The 17,366-nt window shown below is 36.8% G+C and overlaps 2 protein-coding genes across 3 annotated transcripts; one reads left to right on the forward strand and one right to left on the reverse strand.

Moving 5' to 3' along the window:
• Positions 1-1,359: 1,359 nt before the first annotated feature.
• LOC110818176 (O-fucosyltransferase family protein) lies at positions 1,360-12,720 on the reverse strand. Its single transcript, XM_088209529.1, has 10 exons — positions 12,181-12,720; positions 11,997-12,047; positions 11,779-11,869; positions 11,406-11,482; positions 10,151-10,239; positions 9,825-10,008; positions 3,788-3,969; positions 3,298-3,400; positions 2,577-2,908; positions 1,360-2,490 (listed from the first exon to the last, which is right to left on the reverse strand). Exons 1-10 carry the CDS (start codon positions 12,346-12,348, stop codon positions 2,046-2,048), a joined length of 1,722 nt encoding a protein of 573 aa, XP_088065655.1. The 5' UTR covers positions 12,349-12,720; the 3' UTR covers positions 1,360-2,045.
• A 794-nt stretch (positions 12,721-13,514) lies between these two features.
• LOC110818283 (uncharacterized) lies at positions 13,515-17,366 on the forward strand. Of its 2 annotated transcripts, none has more exons than XM_022047096.2 (7): positions 13,515-13,977; positions 14,269-14,361; positions 14,515-14,595; positions 14,766-14,897; positions 15,792-16,010; positions 16,107-16,199; positions 16,898-17,366. In XM_022047096.2, the coding sequence occupies exons 1-7, from the start codon at positions 13,744-13,746 to the stop codon at positions 17,057-17,059; spliced, it is 1,014 nt and encodes a 337-aa protein (XP_021902788.1). In that variant the 5' UTR covers positions 13,515-13,743; the 3' UTR covers positions 17,060-17,366. The 2 variants fall into 2 exon arrangements, with proteins under 2 accessions (XP_021902788.1, XP_021902789.1); XM_022047097.2 differs by having other exon boundaries at positions 13,517-13,977; positions 14,272-14,361.

Consider the following 17,366-nt stretch of genomic DNA (forward strand, 5'->3'; position numbering starts at 1 on the left):
TTATTTAAATATAAATCATACTATACTAACAATTCAAACAAAAATAACTGTAACTATCAGACATTAATAAACTATCATTTAAATTTGAATATTAATAAATCTTGCACGTATTACTCGACATTAATAAATTTTCATGCAAGTTATTTAACGAGAGCGTTAAACTCACTTTTCATGCTACTTGTGAGATGTATAATCAGAATATTATCTTTTTGTTGTTTAGTAGTAAAATTTTAATTTCTACTTTAAAAGATGAGAAATAATTTTTTTTATTAAATAATTTGAAGCGAAAACTTAAATTAATAGCATGAATTATATTTTACGTATACATATTAAAATTAATATAAAAATCAGAACTGATGATTTAATGGGAATTGAATAAGAATTGAAGTAGGTTCAATGTTATAGTTTTTGATTGAACAAGTTTGTTGTAAATTTCATAAATTAGTGATGACTATATATTGTTGTAAGTAGATTTGTGATTTTGATATAATGGGAACAGAAAGAAAAATATACTATCGTATGAAAGTTCCTTCCTCTGCTACTACTACATTTGTGGGATGAGAGATCCTTCTCTTCCAATCGTTTCAACATTTGTCATCAAAACCATGTAAGGAGCGAGAAACCGTAGAACCAGCTTAGAGGAGCAAAATTTCCTGAACTTGCAGTACGAAGAAGAAAGATGCCAGTATTAAACTGACTGTCCCTCCCTCAAACCACGCCTTCTGACTCCTCAGATATCACCACAAACTTGAGCTTCGGCATAATTCTTTAGCGGGAGGTCGCTCGGGAATTAAGGGAATTTGTGGTGGGAGCAAGCAATATTTTTCTGACATAATCTCAAGTGCATGTTACTGATGGATATATGTGACACCTGCTAGAGCTGCAAATTGGGACATGTCCAATATTTGCAGCTCCTTACTTGTATCCATATTATCATATATTTTTTTAGATTGAGATTGCGTTCTCATAAGTCATTCAAAAATGAAAACTCTTATATCATTTGATAACATATTTAGAAACAAAAAAATATAGATAAAAATTTAACTATTTTATTATTATTATTATATTGTGTTCAAAATAAAATAAAAAAATCATATAGGAAAGAAGATAGATGTAATAGTAAACTATACATACATGTAGTTTAAGATTCATGTACCTACCTAAGCATACTTGCATCTTAATATTTATTTACCTATCTAAACATACATGTACCTTAAGTTACAACAGGGAGGGTTTTATGCTGCTGTGCCTCAAGTAGCGTTCTATAGAAACAAAATTGTGACTTGAAAGCCATCAAGCAAACTAGACAAGGCTGAACATAAAAAGAAACTGAAAAATAAAACTCAATGCCCCACGCCATGAACAAAATTCTAAAGGCTTGACAAATGATATACAAATTTGTTTACAGCCGCAAGAAAATCAGTCTCAGTCCTTACTGGATCTGTGACACAAATTCACAGTTGACTGCATGTAGTTGGAGCCTAGACCAATTCCTAGCAAACATGAAATTTGCATCAAATATGGTGAAACAGAACCCTCATCTCAGACCCTAAAAAGATTTTAATAAATGAAAACCTAGAATGTTATGGAGAGAGAGAATTACTTTAACTATACAAATCTCATCCCCTAGTTGAGAAGAAAGAAGCCTAATGCCTGTTGGTTCGCTAGCAAAACCTTAGAAGCAAAAACCTCAGTTCCAGCATCTTTTTCTCTTCTGCCATGCCTGTTGTATCTCCCCCCCTGAATTGACTGAAAATAAAATAAAACTCATAGAAGATCCATTCTCAGCCAAAAGTACATGCCTCGCAAATATTACAGGCTATTTCCAATAGTTGAAACAGTTTACAGCCAGGAACTCCATACAACCCCACTACTCTCGAAGTTAGACGCTCCTTTTCTCTATCTCCTTGTCTCTATATACTGGAGAATGATCAAAAAGTTCTGGCTAGAGCTGCAAGTTTCTTAAGGACCACTGTGCATGGCAGGAAATGTCACAAAAGTATTGCTCAGATAAAGGCGAGAATTGGTGAGACGAAAATAATTCTTTAGTCTGAAAGCATCTCTTCCAATTCAGGATCCTCAGCAGCAGCTGCTTCATAATCCAAACCTGTTCCGTTATACAGCCCTGTATATTGAACATTATTTTGCTCTTCATCATCTTCAGGATCAGGCCATTCTGGTTCATCATCATCATTCTGGTCTTCATCATTTATTACATCTTTTGGCATTGCATCATACCCCTTACCATATTTTCTAGATCCAGAATCCTTCTTTACCCTGGCATCAGAATCTTCACATATGCAGGTAGATGGATTCTCATGAAACTCACCCCTGCCTGCCCTCACCTCATTGGGCACCCCCATGAAGCCTCGCTGGAAACTACGAACTTTAGAGGTAAATTCTTCCCAAGTTATGTTCTCTTTGATCAAGAACAATCGATAGAGCTTTTTTGCATTTGGACGAATTGTAGGTTTATGTCCAAAATATCTCCTGCAACAGTAGAATAAGCTAGAAAATTAAGAAGCACCTACAAAGAAATAGGAGGAACAGAAGGGGACTAAAGAAATACTTTATACCTTCTTCCAGCTAAAATTCTAGCCATATTACCATTGTTATTGGTAACAAATACATCACTTTCATCACAGACTATAAAGTCAAGTGCAGCCATTCGAGAAGAAAATGTGGAAAAGGGTTCCAACTCCTCCTTTGTGGCTATAGTATCCTTTGAATAGAAGTGTGGGAATAGTGCTTTCAGGGGTGCCAATGTCTCTTCCCCTCCGTACACTTCACCAGATGCCACATAGATATGAACATCACTGCCATATCCAAGAGCCCTCAGCATCAGACCAACTTCCTCTGGAGTAAGGGGACATCTTCCATGCCTCCTTTCCTTATCAGGATTATTTTTCTGCAAAAGATCAAGACAAAGTCTAGCACATCATTCACAAGCTCAGTATCGAGAGAATGACCCAAATCAAACTCATAATGGGAATTGTAAAATCAGCTTCATTACACATAGAAATAGATTTTTCCTGACTAGTGGCACTAGCATTTTTTTCTTTTCTTATAATTACTTCCCCCATTTTCTCCAAATGTCTAATTTTAAACACTACCTTTTAGAATATTGCACAAAGTCCATATCAATAATCCCAAAATATATCCACCAAGACCAGAATATGTATTAAGAAAAAGCAATCGAGTCATTTGCAAACCAAACAAATGAAACATACTGTTGTTTCATTTTGTTGCATATATGTTCTCAGATAAATACCATGGAGTATAATATTTTAACCTTACATGCAAAGTTTTCCACCTCTTTCTTATTGAACCTAGCTCTGCTCTTTCCTTTTCACCACCACCATAATAGCATCCAGAGAACGCAAGCATATCAGGCTCAAACCTGTAACAGGAAAAACAAAAAACTGTCTCATGCTTGTTCCTTGAATACGGCAAATTTTGAACCCTAGCTTTTGTTCCCCAAAAAGAGAAAAGAGATGTTTTGAGGACAATAGTAATCCCTCGAACATTCTAATGTAATGGACTTGACTTCCCGCAGAAACTCCAAAATAATCATTAACAAAGGAATCCGGCTGAGACCCTAGTGCGTCATGCATGAGTAAGAGAAAATGACATCTCTTTGTTAATATTAGTTTTTTCTATTCAAGCATCATGTCCACTTCAAATGATTTCATGAAATAATTGCAGGCTTATACATGCGCACGCAATGATGTGTACAAAAATATGGTAACCAGAATTCCCAAGAACCAAACAAAAATATGGTAACCACCTCAAATGCAACGCAATATAATGTTTGCTTCTCAATCTCATCCGATGAACTAATTCTTTTCCCATTTGAAGAATAGAATCAGTGAACTTTAAAGCATGGTAATTGACTCGACATCTCAACTTCTGTAAATCTGTACTCAATTTGTTTGCAAGCCTGTAATCAAATTTCGTGAGCTGAACTGCCTGGAAAAAAGAAGACAATAGAAGTGTTTATTGGAAGGGTGTTAAAAAAAAAGATATGAGGATAAGGCCCATAGTCAATGTCCTAACTATCATGTGATTGATGATCCTACAAGTCAATATGTATGCAATTGACGCAAATAATCAATCTTCATATCATGGACAATGGATTAAAAAGAAACTTATGACAATGATAAATCTTACACATAGTAGTAGAAAACAAATAAATGCTAGTATAAGCTTGAATATAGACAGTCAACCAATTAACAATCTGATCTATCCTCAGCCTCTATAAAAAAATATCTGATAGATCAATTGCCTGATTTTCTATATATGTTTTTTTTCCTTTTTTGAATTTCAGGACTATCCCCTATAACATATGCAGTACTTCTATCATGAATTCAAGAAATTAAGTCAAAGTTCAAATAGGAAGGTGCATAATTCAAAAGTTTTCACTCTCAAACAGTAACCAAGATATCAAGTGCTTGTGCTTCTGTACCAGTGGTCGGCCTTAAAAATAGTAATTAGGAATAATTGCTACAGAAGGACTAAAAAGAAAATGCACAGGGTATAGATACAGTATGTGAGGTTTAAACTACCAAACTGATCAGTAATAGACAAAAGGTTTTAATGAAAAAAAGAAATATGCAAGTAGGAAAAACAAAAGACCAATAAGTGCAGTTTAAACACTGCCCAAAATGCTGCTTTTTTCTCTCTTTCTCTCTACTGCTGCTATGCCCACCCTCTCACCCAGAAAGTTCCTGGTGATTGAAAGGAAATCCTTTAATGTAGTTTTAGAGGGAAAGATTGAAGATATTATCAAAACTACAGAGAATGGGGACAAGCAAAGGTTTTCCTTTCTTTTCTTCAATCAGGAGATGGTTCATTTTTAAGTATGTGTAAATTCCTTTTTGTCTTTTGGGATCAGAGGTCATAAGTCCTGGAGTAGAGTTTTCAAGGGGGTTAATCTTCCATCTTCATCAACAGAGGTTGACTCCTAAAGCTCAAGGAGAAGAATGCAGGAGGCTATCAAAGACTGCTCGGCCCTGAAGGAACTGAAGCTGATGGCTGGTGGAGGATTCTTTTGGTGGTTAGTTCACTCTGTAATCTGGATTTTGTTGAAGGAAGAAAGGAAGTGATGGCAGGTCCTTATTGGTCAGGCAGTAAATCTTCTGATAGGTATGGTTGATGCTCAGTTAGAGAGGGATGCGGCTGGTCCAGTGAAGAAGGAACCTCTGGCAGCCATGGCTACTAACTGCTCTCTGGGCAGTGAGTTCGGTGTCAAGAGCATCATCACTGTTTCATGCTATAACTGAATATTACTCATTAATCTGATGGTGAAGGAAAGGGAGGTGATGCATCTTTGGCTCTGGTGATGTCCCAGCTTCCTCTTGTGCAGTTTAACTGGGGAGATTTGGAACTGAAAATAGGATGGGCAACCCTAAGCAGGTCTTGCAAGCTGAAGTCAGGTCAGTGCAGCCCCAACTTACCTAAGCTCAAGACCAAAGCCTCCTTTTTGGAGAAGGGAAAATGGGTTCCTCAGGCCCATCACCTCCCTCTTAAACCCCAACCTCTAACGGTATCATTCTGAACAAGAAGGAAGATAAAAGCTCGATGCCTTCCAATCTATTCATCTTCATCTGGGTGTGAGAAATCGTTCTATGACAGTTGCTATAGCAATGGGGAGCGAAGCAGGTGGTCTGCCTCATCTAAGCCTGGATTCCCTGACATGAGTACCAAATGACCAATTTTTTGTCAGAGCACTGCTGCTCCTTTACTTCTTCTTCCCACATTGGGTTCAGTAGCAGGGGTTGTTGAGGCTGTTATGGCAGACAATGGCACTGCTACTACTTGTGAGTCTCCACTTTCTTCTTCCTGGTCTAGGTTTGGTGGCAGGGACCGTAGAGGATGATATGGTGGTGCGAATGTCCACGAGTATTGTATTTGGATAAGGAGAATGGAGATATTGTGTTCCCTAATGTTGAGCAACCTTTGCAGGTTGTTAACGTGGACAACCTAGCCGTCTTGTGTGATACTACCTTGTGCAAAGTGGAGGTGTCATCAGAGTTTGACAATGGGAAACTTTCAGATTGGGAGAGAGGAAAGATCTTGAAAGTGCATAAAGATGGTCGACGTGGATTTTGAGGGATTCAAGGAGAAGGCTTTCAAACTGCTTAGAGCCATTGAGCCTAGGAAAAATAAAGGGATCTTTTGTTTGTATTGCGATGAAGAATCAATATTCAAGAAGAAAGACGGGTCAAATGGGAGAACAGAGAAGCTTGAATGTCACGGGGGCCACAGTGGGTCAAAGATTGAGGACATGAGCACTAATCTGGTTACAAGTGTTTCGGCTGGCAGGGATGTTGATTAGTGTAACCTGCCAGCTATGGGCTCATCAGTTGGTATCCCACTGATGTGGGATATTTGTATCCTTAATATGATGAACTATGCAAGAGGGACTGTGTCTATTTCTTGTGAATTTAGGAAAAAGGTCTCTTTACCTCATGGATTTTCATCGACGCATATGGGAGGGGCGAAGGGCTAGAGAGGAAGTTCTTGAGGGAGGATTTGAGATGATGGTATAGGTTCGCAACCTACCCTAGCTTATTAGTGGTGACTTTGATATGGTTCTTGTTTTGTCTAAGAGATCCTTTGGGAACATTTCCTTCACCTGTATTAGAGAATTAGGGATTCTTTGAACAATTTAGACCTCACCGACCTGCATTTACTAGGCGGTAAAAAAACTTGGTCCAAACTCAGAGAATTCAACTTTCTGAATAATTGATAGATTCATGTTAAACTCCAAATTTGAAGAATGGGTGCCAAATTTAGTCCAAAAGACCATGGCTCATGTTATTTTAGACCATTTTCCTATCTGTCTTAATATTCATGGTATAAATAAATGAGGGTCCACATCATTGATTTAGAGAACAAGTGGCTTAAAGAAGAGGTTCGGTGATGTGATATAGGAACAAGGGAAGAGACTAATCCTGATGGCTTCACTAGCTTCAAAGTGGCTAGAAATTGAAGACTTATAGGGAGGATAAGGGTAAGGAAGCTGGTTGAGGAAAGCAGTTTACTCGTGAGACTAAGGAGCTTGACAGAAATCCTGTTCTTTGGGGCTATTGGAAAGTAAAAGGAAGAGAAGGCAACTTGCTAAATTAGAGTTGGCACAAGGGACCAAAATACTAAACTTTTCTACAGGATGGCCAACTATCACAAGAGGACCAACTTCGTAAATAAGCTTCATCTGGATAGATAGAAATTGAAATTGAGAACGACTTAAGAGATGCAATCAAGGCCTTCTATAGCAACTTGTACTCAAAGGAAGAACCCTGGAGATTGAATTTGGATAGACTTTAGAGTTCAAAATGATTGTGCTTCACGAAGGATGTTGATTTAGAGTGCTTTTCTCATAAGAGGAGGTTCATGTGGTGTTGCTCAGTTGTGAAGGTGGCCCATATAACTTTTCTATGGCTTTCTTGAAGAAGAAATGAAGTCATTGACACCATTAAGGTTGTTACTTCTCTTAATTCTACGTTCATTATCCTCATCTCCAAGGCTGAGAGGGCAGCATATATCAAGGATTATAGGCCCATGAGCTTGATGGGTTGTATTCACAAACTTATCCTTCCTAAGGTTCTTCCCAAGAGACTAAGCAAGGTGATCATATGGTGGTAGCAAGGGAAGACCAAAATGCATTTGGTGAAGGGTTGCAAAATTTTTTATGCTGATGGATTGCATGATCAAATATGGGGAGAGAGTCTTCTGTGTAAGCTGGATATTAAGAAAGCCAAGGACCGTGTTGATTGGTCTTTCCTATTATACTTACTGAAGAGAATGGGTTTTGGTCCCAACTGGTGCATGTGGATCAGAAGTATCTCTACTCCTTTTACAATTTTGTGAATGAGCAGCCTATTGATTTCTTCCACTCCTCTAGAAGCCTCAGGTAAAAATGGATCCTCCATCATTACTTTTCTCTACATTCTAGTCATGAAGGCTCTCCACAGGATGTTTATTCAAGCTAGAGCTTGCAATCTCATCAAAGGATCAAGTGCTGGTTTTGGGAGTCTAGGAAGGAGATCAGCCACCTTCTTTTTGGTAATGACATTCTTCTTTCTTGCAGGTCTGACACTAAATTCCTTATGACTATTAGACATACTTTCACTATTTAAAGCTATCTCTATACTTCATACTAACCTGGACAAATTAGACTTAGTCCTCTTTGGTGCAAGTGTTACAGTGAAGGCCTTCAATAACATTTTGGGACGTCAAGCTTTCTCTCTCCTTAAATACCTTGATCTCCCTTTGCACACCAATTCAAGGATATTGCTACCAGGGACCCTATCATTAGCAAGATGAGAAAGAGATTGCTTGGCCAGAAGAAGATATGTCTTTCTAAGGATGGTAGACTTCCTCTAACTAAAAGTTGCTCTCTCTTCTGAAAAAAATGCTTTTAAAAAAAATTATAAGTAAGCTTTCTAAGTTGCTTATCTATTCCCTTCTGTTATTTCTTATTCCTGTAAGCATTGTCAAGAGGTTGGAAATTTCTACAGTGCAGGTTCCTCTGGGGAAGTTCTGAAGAGATGAAGCAGTATCATCTTGTGGCATGAGATTATGTGAAAAGACCTCTGACTTTAGGGGCTCTTGGCATTAGATTTTTGATTGTCATGAAAAAGGCCATTCTAGCAAAGTGTTATGGAAGTACATGTCTTCTAGCAAATGTTTAGAGAGAGTGGTAATTTTTGCAAACTATAGGCTGGAAAGAAGAGGTTGAAAGATGGCCAAGATAGGTCACTGTTATGGCATTAATCTTTGGGAGTGAATTAATAAGGAGTGAAACACCTTTGGTTTCTTGTTTTTAAACTTGGCAACCGGTTAGAACTTGAGTTTTTTGCTAGACTAATGGTTAGTCTTCCCAAGGATAGATTTTCTAATATTTTTGTGATTGCTAAGGATAAGGATGCTTTGATTACGGACATTCTGGTCAACAGTGGCCACTCTACTTTTTTTGTAGGATATCAAGCTGTTGCAAAATTGTAATAATTGAGAGATTGATTATATGATTTCCCCACTGAACTTTCTTGACTGGAATCGGTTTGACCTTGCTGGTAGAGATTGCCCTACGTGGCCTCCCTAGAAGAGTAGGTTGTTCTATGTCAGAGGCTTTTACCTCAACCTTGTTTCTCAAAGTACAAAGTGTTGTTGTCTCTAGATTCATGTGGAAGTAGATTTAGAAGAGAAAAGCCTCTCCCTTTATGGCTTTTTTTTGCTTGGGAGGATCCGTAGGAGAAAATTCTTACATTAGACAATTTGAGGAAAGGATGAAAGGTCATCGTTAATGGGTATCTATGTGCTTGCATGATAGAGAATCGTCTAACCATCTCCTTCTTTGGTGCATTAGGGCTACAAAACTATGGGATTGATCTTTATCCTCACTAAACCTTTCTTGAGTAGCTAGTTGCTCAATTGAAAAGGAGTTATGGGCTTGGAAGTTATTAGAGTGTGCAAGTCCTAGAAAAGCTTGTTTCCATCATTCATCTGGCTAAGATGATTACTTATGCATAATGTCTCCTTTTGATAGCATTAGATGTTATTGATTTTACACCATGAGTTTTTGGTTTAATGGTCAACCTCTTAGCTATGAATAGGATGTGGGCAAGCTAATTGATATCTTGGTTTCTAGCCTAAACTTTTAATGCTTCTTTTCTACTTGGGTGGCACCCCCTTGATGAATTGCTAATAATACTTCTTTTTTCCTCTCAAAAAAAAATTAGAAGTTCAATTCAGACAAGAACAACAGGAAGCTTAAAGATATAATAGTAGTCAAAAAGGGTTTATAGAAACAGAGAACTTACATGCTTTTTCTGAAGAACAGGCAATAAACGATTAACATAACATCTTTCATTACACTTCCTTGGTACACGCATGGTATATGGACTCCAAGTTTTCCCTCCCCTTTTTGGGAGTTGCTTTATTATTTTAACATCTTTTGACAAAAATGATATAAACCAATCAACATCAAAAATCTCCGAAAAGTTACTGCAAGGAGATAATATGAAGTTTGTTATTCAAAACAGTAAAAAGTACATGTATCTAAAACAGCAGCTCATCCTAAAATCTTAAAAAGTACGCAACAAGGGAGATAAAATACAAAGATGAAAGACATGACTTCATAACTAACCTAACATCTTTCCAAAATGACTTCTGGTCCAGCTTTGGCACAACCAGAGTAGCATTCAGAATACGGGCAGCAACAACAGAATCTGTAATCTGTGATGCACATGCTTGTAAGCTTGTTGTGATGAATAAAAAAATTACACAGAACATTGTAATCAAGGGGGAGCAAAGATAAAAATTTAAATGAAATAGCAGTCTAATTTTATGTTATTCCATATCCAATTCAAATTAGGTGATTCCTTTCTTATTAGGTGGAGTACAAATCTTAGGTTGTGGAATTGAAGATATGGGTGAAGTTAATTCAATTATGCATCAAATGTGTACATTACAACTAATTTCTACATATCAAACATCTAAATATGAGAATTGAATGAGAAGAGAATAGCAATATAGGTTGCAAGTTTTTTTTTTATGAAAAATATTATTGACAAGGTACCAAGGGAGCACATTCGTATACAAAAAATTTATAATTGTGTTAAACTGTCAATGACATTCCCAAAATCCTCATTCCTAATAATGTCATGTTCTCACAAGATAAACCCAAAATAATGAAACCATCTATCTCTTAATCTATTGTTCTTAACCTCTTTACCCTCAAAAACTCTAAAATTTCTTTCCTTACAAAGGAACCCAAAAATGGTCAATGATATAAGCTTTACAAATTCTCTCTTCTTACATACCCCATCCAAGCCCAAACTTCCTCTTTAACCGACCCCGCCATGACCCAATTAATACCCATTAGCCCATAGACCATGCTCCACAGCTCATAAGCTAAAGGACACCACAAAAGGATGTGGTTACAGTTAATGCTTCAGAGTAAGTTGTCCGCCCCAGTTTAGCAATCCTAGATCATAAAAGCAGTAAAGTAGGTAATAACAAGAATGTTGAGGGCATATCCTACTCTGAGATGTGAATTTAGAAAGTATTTCAAAAAGAGCCACATAAAAGAAGCTGGTGTACATCCATTTACTATAGCCTACAGGTATTACCGCAACTGCTTGTGATTAAGGAGGGGAACCAATTATATGTGTTGGACAACTAGTCCAACTGGCTGTTGAGAAATAATCAATGTCACATTGAGTTCCAGTAAATTTAGTGCAACAAATCTATGAGTAAGAAAAATTATATGATTATATATTTGCCTGCAGATTTCAAACCACAGACAATAGAAAAATGCGTGTCTTCCCAAAGAAATCAATAGCAAACACTACCAATAACTTAACCAAAATTACTCTATGAGATATAATCTCAAAACTTACTCCAGTTCGTTGTTGATTCAAGCCTCCACTGGTGGCAATCGCCAAGTATCGTTTGGGATGTGTGACCACTTCTGCCTCTGCAATGCCATCAACATGATTTGAATAATAACTAGTGGATTCCATGAGCTCAACGGAATTCGACATTTCATAAAACTAAATATAACAATATCCAAAAAGCACAGAGAAACGGACACTATAACTAATTTAATGCTGATCATAATTATAGCTATCTTTGCGGTTCAATATTGTGTTGATACAAAGATCCATTGCATCTCAGGACGGACGTTAATTTTAGACTAAAAGTCCTAAATTTGAAACCGGAAATAATACTGTCAAACTTAAACTAATACATATATATAAAATAAATACGCACTTTCAAACTTGCTGCTCGCATTACTACATCCATAAAAAAATTTGGCATTCGGTGAACTCCAAATATCACGATCTGATCTCCCTCCACCTCTCTGTTACTCAAAATGCAAAAATGGCTCGCTCTCAATCAAGAGAAAACGACTACTGAGATCCAATTAAGAAAAAAATATCGCCATCATTCTTCCGAAAAAAATAAAAAAACTAGAATGTAACCCTAACCGGCACACGGAAAACTGAAACTCCAATTGCATCATCAACACCAGCGTTAACCTGTAAACCATCAAAATCACATAACACGCACTAAAAAATCGGATACAGTCACGCACTAAAGTTACAGATTCACGTAGAGATATATTGGAAATATTTGTGACAAGATATAGCGAGATGAAGGTAGGGAGCGTACAGGGTCGTGGCGGCGAGTATGTTGAAGACGATCGGAATCGATAGGAGAAGGAGCGAGAAGGGATAGGAGAGCGAAGAAGATAAGAAGGGAGCCGGAAATTGCGGATATGACCGGAATGAGACGGCGGAGACGGTGATAACAGTGGTGGCGCCGCCTCTGTGGAGCCATGGCGGCTGTGGTACTCTGCGAATCCTTCCTTGTGTATTCGTGCAAATCAGAGAAGTGCGTGAGGCGCAGAGAAGAAGAACAAAGAAATAACCGGTGAAACAAAAGTCGGGATATCTGCTATGATTCCAACATTGTGTCAAGGAAGTGAAAATTTCGGAGATGCTGCCATTGGATAACGACAAGGAAATTGAATAAGTGTTGGCTTTATTTTACGTCATCCGCTCACAGAAAATGATAGTGCCACCGCCAAGATGCAGAACGCCATTTTTGTTCTGGACCCTCGGCATGGTGTCTCGAGTCTCGAGCTTTCTTTCTCCGTTAGAACCAAAAACGGAAACTTACGCATTCATCTGGACTGCGCTGAGCTGGACTTCTCTTATTATATATATGTACCAATAAAAAATATTAATTAATGTAACAAGTAAGGTATCATAGTATAGTAATGTGAGTATAGAAACATTTATATTTAACTTTAGTATACATTTAGATTTTTTAATATAATATTCTCATAATTTTTTTATTTTAGAATATGAATGAATCTTTTTTAATACATTTCTAAAATAAATATTTATATTGCATATATGTTAAAAAGTGTGCTATATTTAATATGAATCATGAGCTTGATATTTTTTTTTTTAACAAAAATAAACTTAAAGACAAACTTGGATTCATTTGTCAAGTTTACACTTCTTTCTTAAAATCTCGGAAAAAATAATTTATCGTGCATTTAATAAAATTATAAAAAATTAAAATTAGTATAAAAATTTTACGAAAGATTATCATTATCGTCAAAATATGTTTAACTGTAAAATTTTAATTAAATTTGGTACTTAGTATATTAACGTATTAATTGATTGTCGAATTATGACTTCTCGATGCAGTTTTAGTTTTTATTAATATTATCATGTTGGACGATCTCTAACTGTTTATCACGATTAATGCACTAAAAATTTTTAAATTTTTTAACTTTTATCTCTCTTTATAACTATAAAAAAAATTTACTCTCTCGAGTTTGTGCGTCACAGCGGTAACGATTTGAACGACCCAACGGAATCAACGGTCAGCTTTACGCGCATCTAAGCCGTTAATCTGATTCATCAGATACACAAGAAATTCTAACAGTAGGATCTTAATTTGATCAGGACAAGAAAATATCCTCTACAAGCATCCCCACGTTATTAGAGTGAAACCAAGCTCCGTCTTTCACACGAACAAACCCTCATCTTTGGGAACTCCGGCACTGCATTCGCTCTAAAATGGCGACAATTTGAAGAAGAAGACAATAACAATAGGGTTAATTGTCTTTGTATGTTAACCATACTAAAACAGGCAAAAAAAGTTTGGTAGACTGGTAGCTAACAAGTTACCATCTTTATTGAGAGAGAGAGAGAAGAGATGAATTCACTGGCAGCGAAAGCCGCATGCGTCGTGTGTCGATCGCCGTCTTCGTGTAATTCTACGATAATCGCGTCGTGTAGGCCCAACTTGTGTTATTTTTCAGTTAGCTTCCCGAGGAGGACGAAGAAGAATGGTAAACAGAGATTGGCTTTGACAGTAAAAGCTTACGATTCTTCCAACAAAGACTCTTCTAATTCCTCTGGTGATTCTAAGCCTCCAAACGGCACTGTGGTACTCCTCTCTTCCACTCTTCCACTCTCTCCATGTAGGATATGCGTGTATTATTTTAGTTGCTAGTTTGTTTTAACTGAAGATAAATCATTTGTTTTTTTTTTTCCCACTTAAATGGATGGCGGGTCATAAAATTTTCATAGTTGTGGGATTTTGCAATTAAATGAGAGAAAAAATAGTGTTGAGGAGGGAATTTGATGGAGAATATGTGATTGTTTTAATCAGAGGAAGTTTCAAATTTTGCTAAAATTATTTGTTGAACTAGAATTTTTTGTTTTGTTTTGCAACTAGCAGCCAAAAACCAGGAGGGAAATTCTATTGGAGTATGTCAAAAATGTGCAGCCAGAATTCATGGAGGTGTTTGTGAAAAGGGCGCCCCAGCAGGTTTGATTCTTTGCTTTTACTTTTTCCTTTGGAACTCAATCCTATATTGCTTTATGCATGCTACCGCGAGAGCATGGGAGGGTCATGCTTGGTGTCCGTGTTTCTAATTGAAATAATTTGGAAATGTAACACTTTCCAATGTAACTTGCTTAGGTTGTTGATGCCATGCGCCAAACAGTGACGAACATGATTGGAACTCTACCCCCACAATTTTTTGCCGTGACAGTCACCACAGTAAGTACCAGGATTTCAGGAACCCCCCTATTTGGGTGTAGTGATAACTGATTCAACTGGGCCATCCTTTTATATTATAAGCTTAATTTTCCCTTTTGATGCTTCCTTCTAGTTTTATCTAGCGTTTGTTACCTTAAATGATCCTTGACTTCTCTTCAATTTTGCTTTAGGTTGCTGAAAATCTTGCACAGCTTATGTACAGTGTTTTGATGACTGGATATATGTTTAAGAATGTGCAATATCGTCTGGAATTGCAACAAAGTTTGGAGCAGGTTTCTCTTCCTGAACCAAAAGATCCAAAGGTAGTTTTTCTTCTATCTATCTTAACTAACCTTAAAGTTACTGCCATAATCATTCCTAGACCAAAAAGGAAATGGGAAAAACAGTTCTCTTGCAACTTTACTCCCCAAAAGAAGTGTCATGTTGGAATTAAGATTGCAATATTCATGTCATTGTTATGAGCTTATGACTGCTTCTCCCAACTTTAAATTTTGGAACTATATACCACGGTGCCCCTTTAAATTGATTAATATGTGAAGGAAAAGTAGAATCAGTGACCCAGACAGACAGTATCTATTAAATTTCAAATTTCTAAAAATACTATCATGGCTGTATGTGTTTTGTTCTGTGCCATTACAAGTTGTAATTTATGAGGTCACAATAGTCTACATTTTCCTAAAGCAGTCATGCCTAGATTGTTATCAATTTATTCAACCATATATGCTTTGAGTCTTGCATTGCACTTCAATTAAATAGGTTGAAATACAAAAACAGAGAGAACGTTTTTTTTTTCCCTTTGTTATTTAGATTTTGTACGGAATCTTAATTGTTTTTATGTGAAGTACAAGCGTTGTATTAAAGTTCAATGGCAATTCTTTCTAGATGAACAAATTTTTCTTTCTTTTAAAGTCAATTCCTGAGATTTTTCTTAAGTAGGACTACATGTCACTGAATCTCTGGCTCTAATTAACTGAGCTTTGTTATGTAACCAAATCATTATATAAGTGAAGTTGGTATTCCATGAATCATCCATGAGATTTAATGTGGAAGCCTTGCTCTTATTAACCGCAATTCCTTGGTTTCTTTAAGCTTGGATTATCCCTTGCTTTGTGGAACAAAATTATTGTTTCTTATGCCATATTATCTCCATTTGATTCTATCAGGATAAAGATAACTTTTTCTTTTGACTGCTACAGGATGTTCCAGATTATGCACCTGGTACTCAGAAGAATGTGTCGGGTGAAGTAATTAGATGGAATAATGTTTCTGGTCCAGAGAGAATAGATGCTAAAAGGTATATAGAGTTACTTGAAGCTGAGATCGAGGAATTAAATAGCCAAGTTGGAAGAAAAACTGCTAACGGTCAAAATGAACTGCTGGACTATCTGAAATCTCTTGAGCCTCAAAACCTTAAGGTATGGGAAGTTGCTCTGGTTGCTTGATTTTTTCTGCCTTTTTAAGTGATTTATATGGGCAATTTTAACTTAATTGTATGTTTCACTTCTCTGTAGGAATTGACAAGTACTGCTGGAGAAGATGTTGTGCTTGCAATGAATACATTCATCAAGCGGCTTTTGGCTGTTTCAGATCCTGAGCAGATGAAGGTTTGCTATTATTTTACTTCTTTTTCTAGGACACTTGATAAAGTTCCTCTAAATTTGATAGAACTAATACTTTGCTTCTCTTCATATTGAGAAAAAAGGTCTCCTTTCTACAAGAATACAGTAATGTGTTTTATATTAAATAAACTGGAGATGCAATTTAGAAAAAATGAGATTACTGATTGGTGTTCTCTTGTGCTTTTTTTTTTTTGGTTTATTCTTGTTAAGTTTCTAACAGGAACAGATTTTTTTTTTTTAATATAAAAAATTTGTTGTTTGCATTGAGTTTATGGGGTTTTTTGTCACTCTCTTTAGAAAATAGAGATTCAACTCTTTTATTTCACAAACTATAGTCTACCTCGAAATTGGTTTATAGTTCATAGGATTTTTTGTTATTTTCCCTCTTTTTCTATCTTCCCAGAAAAGAAGAAAAGGTTTGCTTATATACTCTCCTTTGTTCCTCTTGGCTTTTGTTTGCTTTGTTATTTGTTTCTGTTTCTTTGTTCTTCATTTAAATTCCATTCAAAAAAGTATTCTCCAAATGAGCTGTTTGATCTCTGCTCCAAGAGAAAATGATGATCAACTCTATTCCCCCCCACCCTCCAACTTTTGCCGGAAGTTTATCATCTTATGTTGGTCTATCATGTCATTTTGAGATTTGACTGCCCAGTCTCCTAAGATGCTGGTGATTTTGGTTGCAGACGACTGTAACGGAGACTAGTGCTCCGGAACTTGCCAAGTTGCTCTATTGGTTGATGGTGGTGGGTTACAGCCTTCGCAACATTGAAGTCCGTTTTGATATGGAACGAGTACTTGGCACTGCACCAAAGCTGGCAGAGCTACCACCGGGAGAAAACATATAAGCAGCACTCCCAAAGAGCTAATGGATGCGAATGCCAAGATTGGACCATTGGACACCCCTGTGCTGGACTACTTCATTGGCATTCTATTATTAAGATTTCATATCGATGCAGGTGAAGATTGAACCTAAGAGTGGCTTACTTACACAGAAGCATCTCGTAGATGGCTATAACTTGTGATTGATGCAAGTGTTGACAAGGATTTCTGACTTGCAAACCAGGCTGCATTTTTGCTTCATTCGGAGGCTTGACAATGTCACTGTATGAACTGCTTCCAAGGGTTAAATCAATTGTTTGAATTCCATGGCTA

Source organism: Carica papaya, chromosome 1, assembly GCF_054855325.1.
Source record: "Carica papaya isolate Zhongbai chromosome 1, ASM5485532v1, whole genome shotgun sequence".
NCBI lineage: Eukaryota > Viridiplantae > Streptophyta > Magnoliopsida > Brassicales > Caricaceae > Carica > Carica papaya.

Coding starts and splice junctions, on each gene's coding strand:
- LOC110818283 (XM_022047096.2), top strand. CDS start 13,744: ATGAATTCACTGGCAGCGAAAGCCGCATGCGTCGTGTGTCGATCGCCG. Junction 14,362..14,514: donor TGAAAAGGGCGCCCCAGCAG/GTTTGATTCTTT, acceptor TAACTTGCTTAG/GTTGTTGATGCCATGCGCCA. Junction 16,011..16,106: donor TTGAGCCTCAAAACCTTAAG/GTATGGGAAGTT, acceptor ACTTCTCTGTAG/GAATTGACAAGTACTGCTGG.
- LOC110818176 (XM_088209529.1), bottom strand. CDS start 12,348: ATGGCTCCACAGAGGCGGCGCCACCACTGTTATCACCGTCTCCGCCGT. Junction 10,009..10,150: donor TCATTTTGGAAAGATGTTAG/GTTAGTTATGAA, acceptor ATCTCCTTGCAG/TAACTTTTCGGAGATTTTTG. Junction 2,909..3,297: donor AGAGGTGGAAAACTTTGCAT/GTAAGGTTAAAA, acceptor GATCTTTTGCAG/AAAAATAATCCTGATAAGGA.